Source organism: Lissotriton vulgaris, chromosome 9, assembly GCF_964263255.1.
Source record: "Lissotriton vulgaris chromosome 9, aLisVul1.2, whole genome shotgun sequence".
NCBI classification, from domain to species: Eukaryota; Metazoa; Chordata; class Amphibia; order Caudata; family Salamandridae; genus Lissotriton; species Lissotriton vulgaris.
Genome location: NC_141697.1, coordinates 851,260,626 through 851,278,015, shown reverse-complemented (window position 1 = coordinate 851,278,015; position 17,390 = coordinate 851,260,626). Strand labels below are relative to the sequence as shown.

Here is a 17,390-nt window from a genome sequence, read left to right as displayed (position 1 = left end):
CTGGATTGTACTTCATTGATTTTGATGAGAGAAAGATTAGTGCAGATGCAAATTGTGTTAAACAGTATAATCAGTAAAGAAGACTGTATGTTCCCAACTTAGGTGAATATCCCGCATATGAAAAGCGTGTAGTATGTTGAAAACGAATAGAGGAGAAACTCTGTAGTGAGGTTAGAAATAAGAAAAGAAATCAGGACAATGTTGAGGCTCCAAACAAAAGGAAAATGGACACAAGTCAAGTCAAGTCAAAAGATTTGTATAGCGCGCTACATACCCAGAGGGTCTCAAGGCGCTTGAAGAAGGGTGGGGAGTTACTTGTCGAATATCCACGTTTTGAGTTGCTTTCTGAATGCTAGGTGGTTCTGAGTAAGGCGAAGGTGAGTGGGAAGTGAGTTCCAAGTTTTAGCTGCTACGTAGGAGAAGGATCTACCTCCCATGGTGGTTTTGTTGATGCGAGGTACAGTGGCAAGGGCTTGGTTGGAGGATCGAAGCTGGCGGGAGGGGGTGTAGAAGGATAGTCGTGTGTTGAGGCATTCGGGTCCGATTTCGTAGAGTGCTTTGTGTGCGTGGGTTAGGAGCCGGAAAGTGATCCTCTTATTGACGGGGAGCCAGTGGAGGTTTTTCAGGTGAACAGAGATGTGTTCTTTACGCGGGATGTCTAATATGAGCCTGGCTGAGGCGTTCTGGATGCGTTGTAGTTTTTTCTGGAGTTTTGCGGTGGTGCCGGCGTAGAGGGTGTTTCCGTAGTCCAGTCGGCTCGTGACCAGAGCGTGGGTGACTGTTTTTCTAGTTTCGGTAGGGATCCAGCGAAATGTTTTTTTGAGCATGCGAAGAATGTTGAAGCAAGATGAAGAAACAGCGTTGACTTGTCTGTTCATCGAGAGTGAGGAATCCAGGATGACGCCCAGGTTCCGTGCGTGGTCCGTCGGGATGGGTGCTTTTCCAAGGGCCTCTGGCCACCAAGAGTCGTCCCAGGCGGAGGGGGAGGTACCTAAGATGAGGACTTCTGTTTTGTCTGAGTTCAGTTTCAGACAGCTGTGCTTCATCCATTCGGCTACTTCTTTCATTCCTTCGTGTAGGTTGGTTTTGGCCGTGTTAGGGTCTCTGGTGAGTGATAGGATCAGTTGAGTGTCGTCGGCGTAGGAGATGATGTTGAGGTTATGCTGGCGTGCGATGGCCGCGAGGGGGCTCATGTAAACGTTGAAGAGGGTGGGACTGAGTGAGGACCCTTGAGGTACGCCGCAGATGACTTCAGTAGCCTCTGACTTGAATGGTGGAAGGCGGACTCTCTGGGTTCTTCCGGAGAGGAACGAGGCGATCCATTCCAGTGCTTTTCCTTGTATTCCGCTGTTTTTGAGGCGATGTAGAAGGGTGCTATGGCAGACTGTGTCGAAGGCTGCGGAGAGGTCGAGGAGGATGAGGGCGACTGTGTCTCCATTCTCCAGTAGAGTTCGAATGTCGTCTGTTGCTGCGATGAGGGCGGTTTCGGTGCTGTGCTTGGCTCGGAAGCCGGACTGTGAGGAGTCGAGGGATTTGTTGGTTTCGAGGAATGCGGCGAGCTGGTTGTTGACAGCTTTCTCGATGACTTTGGCCGGGAATGGAAGGAGTGAGATAGGGCGATAGTTTTTGAGTTCGGTGGGGTCAGCTGTGGGTTTCTTCAGGAGGGCGCTGAGTTCGGCATGTTTCCAGCTTTCCGGGAAGGTTGCGGAGTTGAGGGAGCAGTTGATGACGTCTCGGAGGTGCGGTGCAATAATGGAGTCTGCTTTGTTAAAGATGTGGTGAGGGCAAGGGTCTGTGGGGGATCCTGAGTGGATAGAGTTCATCAGACGGACAGTGTCCTCAGTGGAGATTGGCTTCCAGTCATTGAGGATGTTCAGGGGGGGTGGGGATTCTGCAGGGGATTGGGTGGGTTGGTCTCCGGGTTGGCTGTCGAAGCTGTTGTGGATGTCTGCAATTTTGTTGTGGAAGAATGAGGCTAGGGAGTCGCAGAGGGCTTGAGAAGGGGTGATGTCGTTGGAGTTGGCTGAGGGGTTGGTAAATTCCTTGACGATGTTGAATAATTCCTTGCTGTTGTGGGCGTTGTTATCTAGACGGTCCTTGAAGGCTGCTTTCTTGGCATTTCGGATTAGTTGGTGGTGTATGCGGGTGGCGTTTTTGAAGGCGTCCTTGGTGCTGGTGGTTGGGTCTTTTTTCCAGGCCTTCTCGAGGGAGCGACAGAGTTTCTTGGATTTCTTAAGGTCATCGTTGAACCAGGAGGCCTTCTTGCTGCCTAGTTTGATTTGTCGTTTTTTCAGTGGTGCTAGGATGTCGGCGCTGTTGGATAACCATTGGGTGAGGTTGGTGGCTGCTTGGTCTGGGTTTGAGGAGTGGGCGGGGGGCTTTTGAAGAAGCGATGAGGAGATCTGGTCGATGGTGATTTTGTTCCAGTTTCTTTGCAGAGTGGGTTGGGGGTGGTTGTTGGATGTGGGCTTGTTGTAGGTGAAGTGAACGCAGCTGTGGTCAGTCCAAAGGAGAGCTGTGGTGTGGCTGAAGGAAACATGCTTGCTGGAGGTGAAGATAGGGTCGAGTGTGTGACCTGCGGTGTGGGTGGGGGTAGTGACAAGTTGTTTCAGTCCGAGGTTTGCGAGGTTGTCCAAAAGGGTGGTGGTGTTGCGGTCGTTGTTCTTTTCAAGGTGAAAGTTGAGGTCTCCCAAAAGGATGTAGTCCTCGGAGGGGAGCGCGTGTGGAGTGATGAAGTCCGTGATGTCTTCACTAAATTGTGCGCGGGGTCCTGGTGGCCTGTAAAGGAGGGTGCCTCTGAGTGTGGTCTTGGGGTCGATGTGGATCTGGAAGTGAAGGTGTTCAGAGTTGGCAAGATTGACGTCTGAGCTGGTTGAGATGCGGATGGATTTCTTATGGACGATAGCGATGCCTCCTCCTGTGTGGCCGGTACGGTCCTTGCGAATGATCTTATAGCCTTCCGGGATGGCAATGGTGATGTCTGGGGCTGAAGAGGCATTCATCCATGTTTCTGTTAGGAAGGCGACGTCCGGAGAGATGGTGTCGAGTAGATTCCAGAGGTCAATGGCGTGCCTGTGGACCGAGCGGGTGTTGAGCAGGATGCATTGTAGGTGGTTGGGGTCGGATATCTGTTGTGTGTTCGTGGATGAGGAGTTGTTCTTGGTGCCGTCGAACTTGCAGGAGTAGCAGGAAAAGGGTCCATGGGTGTGTCCAGGTGCAGCTTGGACGCAGTTGAGGGAGCGGCCGGGGTTGAGGGCTAGGAGGGTGGTGGCATCGTAAGTAATGCGGGAGGGGTGGACTTTACGAGGACCAGGGGCTCTGGCGCTGGGCGCGGTCCAGGCGCGGACGGGCGTAGACGGGCTTACCTTTGGCGCACCTTCGGCGTGGCCGAAGCGCGTGGACGCTGCGCGTTGGGACATTAGTCATAAATGGACACAGGAGGGGGCGGAGCGAGGGAGGGGCCGCAGGGAGGTGTGATCGGGGAGGGGGGCGGGCTTGCAGGCACAATAACAAACAAAGAAAATGGCTGCAACAACACAGCGCTAGCACCACGAAATGTCCACAGCACAAGTGGGGAAAGTTATTGCAAGAGTGGGCAGAGGCACCTCTAAATGTGTGAGCAGCAGTTAGAAATTATAGTAACACTTACAAAACGCAGCAGGCAAAATAGCGAGTCACTCGAGCGATGTGGGCGGAGCTTACAGCTGATTAGCGCTATCGGAGTGCAGAGCACAACCTAAACACAGCTGGTGGCAAATAAATACAAAGCGCTACGATATCCAGAAGAAATGCAAAGCGCTACAATACCCAGATTTCAGGGAGCCTGGGGGAGCGACCAATGCTGAGCGAGGTCAGGTTGGTCACAGCGGACGATCAGGAGGGTCCGTTCTATGTTATCGTTGGGAGGGAGGGGCCGCAGGGAGGTGTGATCGGGGAGGGGGGCGGGCTTGCAGGCACAATAACAAACAAAGAAAATGGCTGCAACAACACAGCGCTAGCACCACGAAATGTCCACAGCACAAGTGGGGAAAGTTATTGCAAGAGTGGGCAGAGGCACCTCTAAATGTGTGAGCAGCAGTTAGAAATTATAGTAACACTTACAAAACGCAGCAGGCAAAATAGCGAGTCACTCGAGCGATGTGGGCGGAGCTTACAGCTGATTAGCGCTATCGGAGTGCAGAGCACAACCTAAACACAGCTGGTGGCAAATAAATACAAAGCGCTACGATATCCAGAAGAAATGCAAAGCGCTACAATACCCAGATTTCAGGGAGCCTGGGGGAAATCAGTTAGAAAATAGTTCAGGTATCAACTGCATATTTTTTCTAGAAAATCTTGAACAACAAATTATGGAGAATCGAAAAAAAAAGGTATTGTTCTTTGGTGCTTTATATTTTTGAAAAATTGACAACCGATAAAACTACAATCCAAAGTGCTTCTGGCATTCGTCATCTTCTGGATATATGTTCTGGTTCTTCACAATTGACACTTAATGTACAGCAAGATGTTCAAGAATTTCTTATGTTTATGCTTGCAGTGTTGGAAGATGAAGGAATACAAATTGAAAATCTGTTTGGAGTTCGTTACAGATGGGATCATAAATGTGAAGATTGTTAATTTTCTTCTACCACTGAAATAAACACTGAACTATTCATATATTTGATATTACCAGGTTGGAAATAGTGTCTTTTAACCAATTAGGAAACTCAGCTAATCAAAATATGGAATGTACCCACTGCAAATCGGAAATGTTATCAACATTATTTATAGAAAGATTTGGACAATATGTCATTTTAATGCTACACCGTTGTAGAGCAGATGGAAGAAAATTAAAAACGAAAATTAAAAATTTAGTGGCAAGTCAAGTGTCAATTTCATGAAGAACTTTTAAAGCAGTGGCTATTATTTTCCATGATGGACCTACTTCAACATTTGGACACTATACAGTGTATTTAAGTTGCAATAAAGGATGGACACTTTGTAATGATGCCCAATTAGAATTCAAATGTCGGTTGCCCTATGAATTAGCAAATTCATATCTAATATTTTTTATGCCAAAGTACTGAAAACATTATTCGGCCTATTGGGAAGATGTCAATATGTATTAACCAGTTCATTTCAGATATTGTTAATGCAAATTAATTCACAAACATCATTTGGCCTATTGGGAAGATGTCAAAATGAATTAATGAGTTTTTTGGGATATTTTCAATGGAAACAGTTTGGGAAACATAATTTAGCCTATTGGGAAGATGTGACCAAATACTATTTTTATTTTCATTTCGGTTCAATGATATTGCATTTGGAAAATTGTGATAGAAAAAAGTAGTTCTTATATTTGGTCTTTGTATTTTATGTAACGTAAATGAAAGTGTTTATGTTGGAAAATGTAATCAGATACTTGAAGTTGTTGTGAATATTTTTAACAGAGATTTGTTTTTGTTTTTTTTACAATCTTATTGATTGTATTTTTTTGCCCACTGTTTTATGATGATCAAAATTGAAATCACTGTGTATGGTGAAATTCAATAGAATATAAAAACAGCAAAAAAGGCAAACTGAATATGTTATGTTATTGTGAAATTATATTGTGTTCTTAAAACTGTAATATTATATGTAATAACAGTATTTTTTCTTCTCTTTTACAGACACTAATTCTAAAGCTTGAAAATATTTTAAATTTAGATTATAATAAAACAACTGAAAAAGGGTTTCAATGAGTTTTATATCTTCTTCAAAAAAGGTAAGACCTAGGGGCAATCAATCAATCAATCAATCAGTGACACTTATAGAGCGCGCTACATACCCGTAGGGTCTCAAGGCGCTGGGGGGAGGGGGTGCCGCTACTGCTCGAACAGCCAGGTCTTCAGCTTCTTCCTGAAGGAGAGGTGGTCTTGGGTCAGGCGCAGGTCGGACGGGAGGGAGTTCCAGGTCTTGGCGGCCAGGTAGGAGAAGGACCTTCCTCCTGTAGTCGCTCTTCGGATGCGGGGGACGGCGGCGAGGGCGTGGTTGGCTGATCGGAGGTGGCGTTTGGGAGCGTAGAAGTTGACTCGGCTGTTGAGGTAGCTCGGGCCTTGGTCGTGTAGGGCTTTGTGTGCGTGGGTGAGGAGGCGGAAGGTGATTCTCTTGTTGACGGGGAGCCAGTGAAGGTCTCTCAGATGTCCGGAGATGTGGCTGGATCGTGGGATGTCGAGGATGAGTCTGGCTGAGGCGTTTTGGATCCGCTGGAGTCTCTTCTGGAGCTTGGCGGTGGTACCGGCGTAGAGGGCGTTACCGTAGTCCAGTCGGCTGGTGACGAGGGCCTGGGTGACGGTCTTCCTGGTCTCTGTGGGGATCCACCAGAAGATCTTCCGTAGCATGCGTAGGATGTTGAAGCACGCCGAGGAGACGTTGTTGACTTGCCTGGTCATGGAGAGGGAGGAGTCCAGGATGAAGCCCAGGTTTCGTGCATGGTCTGTCGGTTTGGGTGCGGTGCCCAGGGCGGGAGGCCACCAGGAGTCGTCCCAGGCGGAGGGTGAGGAGCCCAGGATGAGGACCTCCGTCTTGTCCGAGTTCAGTTTCAGGCGGCTGGTCGTCATCCACTCGGCTACCTCTTTCATCCCTTCGTGCAGGTTGGCTCTGGCGGCGGCGGGGTCGTTGGTCAGGGAGAGGATCAGCTGGGTGTCGTCGGCGTAGGAGATAATGCTGAGGTGGTGTTTGCGTACGATGGCCGCGAGGGGGCTCATGTAGACGTTGAAGAGGGTGGGGCTCAGGGATGATCCTTGGGGGACGCCGCAGATGACTTCGGAGGCCTCTGACTTGTACGGTGGTAGGCGGACTCTCTGTGTTCTTCCGTCGAGGAAGGAGATGATCCATTCCAGCGCCTTGTCCTGGATTCCGATGTTGCTGAGGCGCCGTACTAGGGTGCGGTGGCAGACCGTGTCGAATGCCGCGGAGAGGTCTAGGAGGATGAGGGCCGCTGTTTCTCCATTGTCCATCAGGGCTCGGATGTCATCGGTGGCGGCGATGAGGGCGGTCTCGGTGCTGTGTTTGGCTCGGAAGCCGGACTGTGAGGGGTCGAGGGATCCGTTCGTCTCGAGGAAGGCGGCCATCTGCTTGTTGACGGTCTTCTCGATGACTTTGGCTGGAAACGGGAGAAGCGAGATGGGGCGGTAATTCTTGAGGTCGGTGGGGTCCGCTGTTGGTTTCTTGAGTAGAGCGCTGAGTTCGGCGTGTTTCCAGCTCTCAGGGAAGATGGCGGTGTCGAAGGAGGTGTTGATGATGTCTCGCAGGTGGGGTGCGATGACAGCGTCGGCCCTGTTGAAGACGTGGTGAGGGCAGGGGTCGGTCGGTGATCCGGAGTGGATGGAGTTCATCGTGCGGATGGTGTCTTCGGTGCTGATCGGGGTCCAGGTGTGGAGGGTGGTGGTGGGGGGGGGTGGTTGGTCGGTCATGGTGTGCGTTGGTTGGTTGTTGAAACTGCTGTGTATGTCCGTGATCTTGTTGTGGAAGTATGAGGAGAGGGAGTTGCAGAGGTCTTGCGATGGGGTGATGTCGTTGTTTCCTGCGCTGGGGTTGGAAAGCTCTTTCACGATGTTGAAGAGTTCCTTGCAGTTGTGTGCGTTGTTGTCCAACCGGTCCTTGAATGCTGTTTTCTTGGCGGCGCGGATCAGCTGGTGGTGTTTCCGGGTGGCAAGTTTGTAGGAGGTCCTGTTGTCCGGTGTCGGTTCCCTTTTCCAGACTTTCTCGAGGGCTCGGCAGTTCTTCTTGGAGCTCTTGAGTTCGTCGGTGAACCATGGGGCCTTCTTGCTGCCGGGTCTGCTAGGCGGGGTCCTCAGCGGGGCGAGTTCGTCCGCGCAGATGCTGATCCACTTCGTGAGGTTGTCGGCGGCCTGGCTGGGGTTCGCTGAGCTGGCAGGAGGGTGCTGGCTCAGGGAGGTGGCGAGCTGGTCTGCTGTGATCTTGTTCCAGCTTCTGCGGGCGGTCTGTTGCTGGTGATGGTGGGTCGTCGTTCTCTTGAAGGTGAAGTGGACGCAGCTGTGGTCCGTCCATTGAAGCTCTGTGGCGTGGCTGAAGTCGATGTCTGTGCTGGATGAGAAGACGGCGTCGAGTGTGTGTCCGGCGAGGTGGGTGGGGGTGGACACCACTTGCTTGAGTCCCAGGTTGGCGAGGTTGTCGAGCAGGGTGCTGGTGTTGTGGTCGTTGTTGTTCTCCAGATGGAAGTTGAGGTCTCCCAGGAGGATGTAGTCAGCGGAGGGGAGGGCCTGCGGGCTGATGAAGTCGGCGATGTCCTCGCTGAATTGCGTGCGTGGTCCAGGGGGTCGGTAGATCAGGGTGCCTCTGCGGGTGGTGTTCGGGTTGGTGTGGATCTGGAAATGCAGGTGTTCGGCGCTGGTCAGGGTGTTGTTGGTGCTGGTCGTGAGACGGATGGTGTTCCTGTGGATGATGGCGATGCCTCCTCCCATCTGGTTGGCGTTTCGGTCCCTCCGGACGATCTTGTAGCCCTCTGGGATAGCGATGGCGATGTCGGGAGCTGAAGGGGCAGATGTATCAACAGAATTTTTAGTCGCAAATGCTGTGATTCGCAAAAAAGCAGCGTTTGCAAATAAAAAGTCGCAAAAAGTTATGTAGTAGGGAAATCGCATTGCAAAATTAAGGAATCGCAAAATTTGCGATTCCTTAATTTTGCATAAGCATTTAAGGAATCGCAAATTGCAATTCCTTAAATGCTATACATCAAGCATTCAACTTTTGCGATTTCTCCTTAAGAAATCGCAAATTACCACCAACTTGAAGTTGGTGGTAATTTGCAATTTCTTTCACAAATGCACTTTTTGGCATTTGTGAAGGTGCCATATGGCGCACATACATTACCTTATGGCATGTATGTGCGCCATATGCGCACACACATGTTCATTTCAGGGGTGCATCAGGGTGTCCTTATGACACCCTTGAAATTATTCTCAATTTGCGATTCTCAAATTGCGAATCGCAAATTGAGAATGACTTTCCATTCATTCCTATGGGCCTCCTGGCCCAGAGCAATGAATGGGAAAGTATTCCTTAATTGCGATTTCGCAATTTACTAATCACAATTAAGGAAAACTAAGAAATCTCTAAATCGCTATTTGAGAATTGCAAACGGGGATTTTCATACATATGCCCCTAAGTAACTCAGAACTACCAATGCACTGCTACAATCACCTGTGCACTACCAGTGCAGTTCTCTAATCACCTAGACACTACTCATTCACTCCTTCAATTAGAACTCTTATCATCCAGTCAGTGCCCATGCAATGACCCAGGCAGTAAACATGCACTGCTACAATCTCCTGTGCACTACCCATACAATTCTCTAATCACCTAGACATTATTCATTCACTCCTTCAATTACCGAGGTAGTACCCATGCAGTCCAGCAATCACCCTGTCACTACCCATGCACTCCTCCAATCACCCAGTCAGTACTATGTATTTATCCAATCACTCTGCCAAAACCCAAACACTTATACAATCACCATGTACTATCCTTGTACTCCTTCAATCATCCAGGTACTACTTATCCACTTATGCAATTACTCAGCCACTACCCATGTATTGTTCCAATCACCCATGCACTACCCCATGTGCTCCTACAATCATCCAGCCAGTATCATATACTTACCTAATCACTACGCTGATACCTAAGGACTTATAAAATCACCATGCACTATCTTTGTGGCCCTTTAATCATCCAGGCAGTAGTTATGTAGTCATGGCATGACCCAGGCAATAACCATGTATTCAAACAATCATCCATTACCTATAAACTCATGTAATTACCCAGACATTAAGCATGCACTTGAATATCAACCAAGCAATACCCACGCACTTAGAAATTCAAGCCACCACTACACATGTACTCCTGCTATCACCCAGGCACTACTCATGCACTTATGCAATGATCCAGGCACTACCCCTGCACTGCTGCAATCACCCATGCACTACCTGTGCACTCCTCTAATCATCCAGACACTACTCATTCACTCCTTCAAATACCCACCCAGTAGCCATGCACTTCTCTAATCACCCAGGCACTACACAAGCACTCATGCAATCACCAAAGCATTACCCATACACTCATGCAAATATTTAAGCATTACCTATGAATATTTCCAATCACCCATACATTACCTCTGCACTCATGCAATCACCCTGGGATCAACCCATGAACTTATGAAATCACACCAGCACTACTTATTCACTCCTTCTATTACCCAGGCAGTAGCCATGCAGTACTCCAATCACCCATGCACTATACATGCACTCCTACAATCTCACAGGCACTACCCATATACTCTTCCAATCACCCAAACACTACCCATATACTCATGCAATAACCCAAGCATTACCTATGCACTTATACAATCACACATGCAGTACATCTGCACTCATTCAACCTCCCGGGCATTACTGACACATTCGTACAATCATGCAGGCTCTACCCATGCACTCATGCAATCACCAAGGCATTACCCATTAACTCGTCCAATCACACAGGCACTACCCATGCATTGATGCAATCACCCTTGCGTGGCTCCAATTACCAATGCATCCAGTCCTGCAATCACCCAGTCACTAGCATGTCCTTAAAAAATCACCATGGACTATGCTTGTACTCCTCCAATCATCCAGGCAATACCCATGCACTTATGCAATCACCCAGGCATTACCCATGAACTTGTCCAATCATGCAGGTACTACCCTTGCACTCAGGCAAACATGTATGTACTACTGATGCACTCATGCAATCACCCAGGCACTACCCATGCACTCATGGAAGCAGCTACGCACTACTGATGCACTCATGCAATCACCCATGCACTCTTTTAATCACTCAACTCAGAGTACCTTCAATAAACATATGTTTTTGTTTACCCTTGAGGTAAGTTTAGTATCTGGATCCCTTTACCTATCCAGTCTTATATTATTAGGCTGTCCCTCCAGGAGGTTGAGTCCATCCTGGTAGTATTAGCAAGACGGGATAAAGTAGCCTATGATGGAGAATACCACAAAAGTGTGGATGGGGTTTCCTTATCTGGAACTGCTAGCTTTGATGAGACTCTACTCGTCCCCATTTGATGCAGTTCACTCCACTTATTGTGAGATAATGTTTCTGTGCAAGATGCTGCCCTACAATGACCTACTATGGCGAGGCCCACATAGTCCAAGTTCAAAGATTGTGATGAATGTTATTCACGCAGCCATAGGGAGCAACCTGAAGGGTATCACCCAGGATTTACTTTTCAAACAGATTTGATCTATGATACAAGTGAGAGATAAGGAAGAAAAAACATCCCTATCAGTATCACTGATTGCTTTGATAAACACCCATATCGTTACCTCTCTGAAGTCTTGAACAACTATGTTGACTTCATACCGACATTTCTCACCTATACGATTACTCAAATGTTTAATATTTATTAACGTCTTTTTAGAAAAATAATGATTTAAAACCAGAATCCAACTGAGAGTTGTAGGGGAGGAAGTGGCTGTTGTATTAAGGATTCCTGAAGCATCCCAACACCCCTTTGACAGTCATCCTTAACCCCTCCCACGCTTGTGACGGAACCGTTCCGTCACGCCCCTCGGGTGGCCTGTGCTGGTGACAGAACGGTTCCATCACGGCCCGCTCGCCGCGCCTGCGCGGCGCGTTCTATCTAGCGGGTGGGGCCGTGACGGAACCGTTCCCTCACAAGCACAGCTCACCCGAGGGAAGTGACGGAGCGGTACTGTCACCAGCGCGGGAGCGCCACGCTGCCCCCCCCCGCCCCTTAGAACTGGGCGGAATAGCCACCGCAGAGAAAGCGTTAAGTGGTGCTATGGCCCTCTGGCAAAGGTGGGCACAATGATCATTGATTCAAGTACTCTGTCTAGATTCGCAAAGGGAAACATTGACCTACATTCTTTTTCACCCTCTGCTCCTTCCAAAGTCAGGTTGAGCAATCTAGCACACCTAGAAATTGTGGCAAATTAGGCCATGAATCTATGTGGCTGTGTTGGGTGCTTGGAGCAGCTGGTTTATTGTGATGCAGCATGTCTGTGAAGCAGCATTGTGCTGAATGTATATGCCACGGGAATGTTTGTGCCAACGAGGGTGACAAATGAAACAGAAAAAAATTCCAGCGTCTAAAGACTTTGCATAAAAATTCTTTCTAGCTGAGTTTGCCTGCCTAGATTGTTTCCAATATCCATATCCATACCTGTGACTTCTGGGTATTTGAGAAGCATCAGAAAGCCATATGTCAGTGTTGTGCCAATTGTCTCGAGTCCTGCAAAAAATATCTGGAGGGTGGCAGTCAACAGGTTGGTCATGTGGAATTCTGTTGAAGGATTATTTTTTTCCTAAGGTAGAAGTGGAACAAGTGGAATATTTTCAGTCACAGACCGTTTAAACACATTTTGAAATTCCAACTTGGTTTGTTACTGTAAAGTTGCTCATGTAATAAGATATCTGCATTTGTATGACATTCTGGCCAGCATTGAAGAGGGATAATCCTTCCATTATTAAAAACAAACACTCTCCTAATAGAATGCACTAGCAAAGTTAGCACAGGAGACAGTGAACAAAGAAACACGAAGCCGACATTCCCCGGTCACTCTGCGCTCTATGCACTCAGCAACTCCTATGCGATTTATCAAATTACTATAATTTGTGCCCTAAAGTAATTATAAATTGTGCCCTGCCATGCACAGTTGTATGATTAAACAACTACCTCTGAAATCATGAGTGCCTAAACCACGAAGGCTAAACAACAACCAAATCCCAACCACTAAGTATTGAATCACGACTCACTGAACAACAAAAATAATTCTATTTACATAAAAAACAAATCTATTGTTGGAACTTGATATTTAAATATTTAATAGCAAAATATATCAGATAATCATGCTGATTACATGTTTTTAAGTGTTTCATTGAAGCGTTATATTTAACTTAATGGTAGATTCGGTTTATATGTAAATAGAATTTTTTTCGTGGTTCAGTGAGTCGTGGTTCAATACTTGGTGGTTGGGATTTTTGTCGTTGTTTAGCCTTCGTGGTTTAGGCACTCATGATTTCAGAGGTAGTTCAATCATACAATCGCCATGCACAGTGTTGTCATCAATGATCGCATTTCAGATGCTGTAGTGATGTTTTCAATGATGTCAACCAACATGTCCTATGTGATGTAATGTGGCGGATAATTAGAATAGCATGGTGAAGGCGTATGTTTCAATTACCTTAGGGCACAAATTATGGTTTCTTATGATAAATATAACAGGTATATTTCAGAGGTTTAGTTAGTTTAAAATGGTATGTTTATTGACATTTTTCCCAAAGCATAATGTCCCTTTATCCTCTGTTTTTTTCATTACATTTCGCAGGTTTTTGTTTAATGCAAAGTAAGACAATATTTCGAAACCCAACTATAACATCACTTTAACCTTTGCTTTTCAGTGAATTTCAGTTTTTGTTTTAACATGAAATAAGATGTCCATTGTTGTGTGTGGCGTGCAGTTGGACACTTGGCCTGACTTTGCCCATCACGGGGTTGTATGAATCAAAACTTTATAGGGTTCGGCAACCTATCACCCGTAGTGCACAGCCTTCGGCATATGATAGGTCAAGGCTTTCAGCTAACAAGGGAAATATTGGAATGAGCAGACCTGTACAGAGTGACTTGGAAAGCACCCATTTTTGTTAGAAGGTCATTAATTCTCATTATTCAGTGGTCAATTCTTGTCAAGGAGATGTGTGATAAATATGACCACTTAGTCGTGATACTCATATAAAGACAAAGCAAATAAATTAATCTCTCTTTGTATTTGGCTGACACTAAAAGGCCAGGAAGGTTCCTTTTCCCATCAGCTGAGTCGATTCTACCAAATGGGCAAATTGACAGGCAGGTGGAAAGATGTATCATAGCAAGGATTTGGAGTAACTCAATGGTACCCTCCTTGGTGATACTAGGTGTCCCCTGGAATCCCTCCTGCCCAGGAGTGGTTTGCCTAAACCTGCTGGTATGAATGAGGCCTCAAAAGCTTTGCTGTACTTTAGAGCCTTCAATAGTCGGCTGTCTAATCTGACATTGGAATATGGTGCTAGAAAAGGTCTTATTTATTAGGTGGTCTGTACATCAGACCTGGTTGATGAGGATGTATCTGATTATGCCATGTTTTGGGAGAATATGATACAAAGCAATGTTTCCAATAAGGGAAGCTTTGTACAGACTCCTCCTTCCATGCATCACGCTGGGATTTTCCCAATGAATGTCCTTCCATTCCTAGCCAGCTAGGCTCAAATTTTAGAACTACTAAAAGAAACATACATACATGACGGAGACTCTTGCTTTTGATTCAACACATTCTTGGATTGAGTGAACTCATACTGCAGCAGATTAAAAACGAAATTATCTGACACACATACCTGCTCCATTCTGAGTAGGAAACAGTCAATGAAATCTCGTGGTGAGCTGGGATCCAGTGTCTCTTGGTTATTTTTTACTCTCTTCTCGACGAACTCCAGAAGATTTTCAAGATATTTAAATATTTTGTTGTGGGGGCCTGGCAAGTAGTCCATAATATGTGGATATGTGTCATATAGCTGTCGAGAGGAATGACAAATGAGACATTATTCAGAGCATGTCACATTCGTTTTACCCTGGTCTGTGAGTTGTTTTAGAGAGGACCTTGAAAAACAATGCTTCCCTATTAGGTAGGAATTTTGTGTGTATCACCTTCATACCCCATATTTTGATCTGCATTATGTGAGCACACAGAACTGTCAGGTTGACCAACTGGGCCCGCTGCACACATTTGGATTAGTTCATGTAAAATTTGTTCATGCATTTTATAACCTACAAACAGTTAGAAAACTATATGTGATTGACGTTTCCTCTGTCTTTGCAGCCTGCAAAAGGTGATTGCCTTTTTGGAAGCCTCCTGAACTTTAATTAGTCCTGTCCGCTCCTGCCCCAGGTAACGCTGTGATAATAAATGTATTGTCATGCTACCTCACTTTCTCATCACAATGCTTACAGTTACAGAAAATTTACAGCCAGTGCTTAATTTGTAAAATATTAAGTGACAGAGCTCTGACCAGGAGGCCACTGCAGCTTACACTATCCATCGCTCTTATCATCGCTGCCAAAACAACCACTAACCATCTCTCGTGCATGTAAATGCGACAGTTCCGATTATTCCAGGTCCCCAAAGCTAAAGAAATGGCTGGAGATGCATGTATTAGTAATTTTAATGTGCATTGTATTCCTAAACAACCGTTGTTCTGCTCATCTCTATATTAGATGAGTAGCGCCACCATGTGGTAGACTGTTCTATGTTTGGTGTTGACAATTCGGTGCTTAGCACCGAAAAGCCCAGGCTCAAATTAAGCACTGATACAGCCCTGGGGACAACCTTAAACAGGGCCCTGCATCCCCGCAATGTGGGAGCACATGCTCCCTGTACTTGTGTAGAGACGCCCAGCTACCTGAGTTTACTTTAACCACATGGGTGCTGGTGACGAGCTGAGCTCGTCACGGCTGTTGGAACGTTCGCATGCGGGGCTAAATTCCCCATTGTGTTGAACGTTCTAAAAACAATTGCGGCCATGACGAGATGAGCTCGTAGTGAGTGCAGCTCCGCTGCGCCTCATGACGAGCTGAGCTCGTCACCAGCACGGCGGCGCCGCGCGCGGCCCCCTCCCCCCCGCACAGTGGGTGGAAAACACCCCGCAGCGAAGGGGTTAAAAAAAAAAGCAATCTGGCAGTGGCTCTCTTTTCAAAAAAAATCTGCCTTGGTATTTCGAGCCATATGCATACCAAGAGACCCCCAGGTTTTATACCATCTATTGAAACAAGCAAATATAATTGAACATCAAAAAAAATCCTAGGCCCAATTCCTGAAAGCATTTATGATTACAGGAAGTGCTACTACAGGAGTACTCTTTTATATATTCTGACATTACTTTATGAATCAACCATGAAACTACCAACTTCCTATAAGTAAAAGTGCAAAGAGGGTGCAGTTGTTTCTGTTTGTATAAAATATATATGAATATTTCCTGAGTATTCCCATTTTAGACGTTGTGGGGCCAATTCACAAGGGTAAATAAGAACATGTATAAGAGTACTCCAGGAGTACTACAGTCCGTACACCAAAATGCCTTTGGGAATAGACCATTTATGTACAAAGACAAGCCAGCTTCACCTCCTGGACTACAGATATCCTTATTACCCCTGGAATGAACCTGTTTTCCTGCGGTCTATTCCAATGAAGGGTGGCCATGTGGATCGTGGCCAGTTTTTCAATTGCTACTTTTAGTAAAAGTCCTCATAATTAGGGATGGGACTGTTTCTTATAATGGCCATGCCACAGATGAGTGCCTTGTTTCTTTCTCTTGTTAAAGGTAGAGGTAGGAACTGTGCGTGAAATACATGTTCGCCTCTACCTGCCCCTCACCATACCTGCGTTACCCTTCATATGTTTGCTGTGAGCAAGTTGCTCAGAGAGGGGAGTGTCGGAGACATGTGTGTGGAGCCCCTTCAGAATTCATGTGTGGCAATACTGAAGAATGTGTGGTGGCAAAAAAGCCAGGGTATTTCTCTTTAGTGGGTAAATTGTCCATTGATTAGAGTAAGGCAGTTGACTTGTTTGGAAGGGATGAAATACAAAGCCATGTTCACAGTGCTTGTTGCAGGCTGAGGAAAGATAGTTTTAGCTTTGCTCCCAATATTTCCTGCTGATTGCAGTGTTAGGCGCACAACCTGCATTGGATCTGGTGGCTAGGAAAAACTTCAGAAAAATAGTTCTGTCCTGTTCTTGGGATTCATAACTCTTTGGTTTCTATAAGTCTTTGGAGGATTGATGGATGTGTGAAGAATGTCTATATGAAATGACCAGAAAAGGTGTTGGCAAACATTCAGCAAAGAGCAACCTCGTGTCAGATGTTCCTTTTCTCTGAATGCTAATATTTGTCCTGCCACCATGGCATAGCATGATCTGTTTCAATGACCCTCTACCACACAAGAAGGTGTTCTAAGGGAATGGAAACTGTGGAATGATTGGACTTTGCAATCTTTTTGTTTAGACTCTTCAGAATGTAGAACCATGAGTCCCAGTTTGTGTGGCCAATGTTAGCAGTTCCATGTTTTGAACAGTCTCCTGCTCAGCCCTCAATAGCAGCAGACGGGATTTTGCTCTGTAGTTGTATCAGAATGTTTATTAGTAGTACTGAAGAAGCAGATTCTCAAAACTTGGAAATCAAGGACAATTCTACAGATTGTCTGGTTGGTCTAATATTGTCATCCAAATACATGTGCATGCAAGGTCAGATAAGGAAGAGTACTGGTCATTATGAGCGTAGGGAACTGAGTTAGCAATTCGGGGGTC

The 17,390-nt window shown here is 46.4% G+C and overlaps 1 protein-coding gene across 1 annotated transcript in view; it reads right to left on the bottom strand.

The window, feature by feature from the left end:
- Positions 1–17,390, bottom strand: part of LOC147692356 (cytochrome P450 2G1-like) — a 452,708-nt gene that overhangs the window by 259,748 nt on the left and 175,570 nt on the right. The window contains exons 6-7 of the mRNA XM_086938582.1: positions 14,428–14,604; positions 12,221–12,362 (exon numbers count right to left, since the gene is read on the bottom strand). Coding sequence (XP_086794708.1) covers positions 12,221–12,362; positions 14,428–14,604 — 319 coding nt within the window. The remainder of the gene's footprint in view (positions 1–12,220; positions 12,363–14,427; positions 14,605–17,390) is intronic.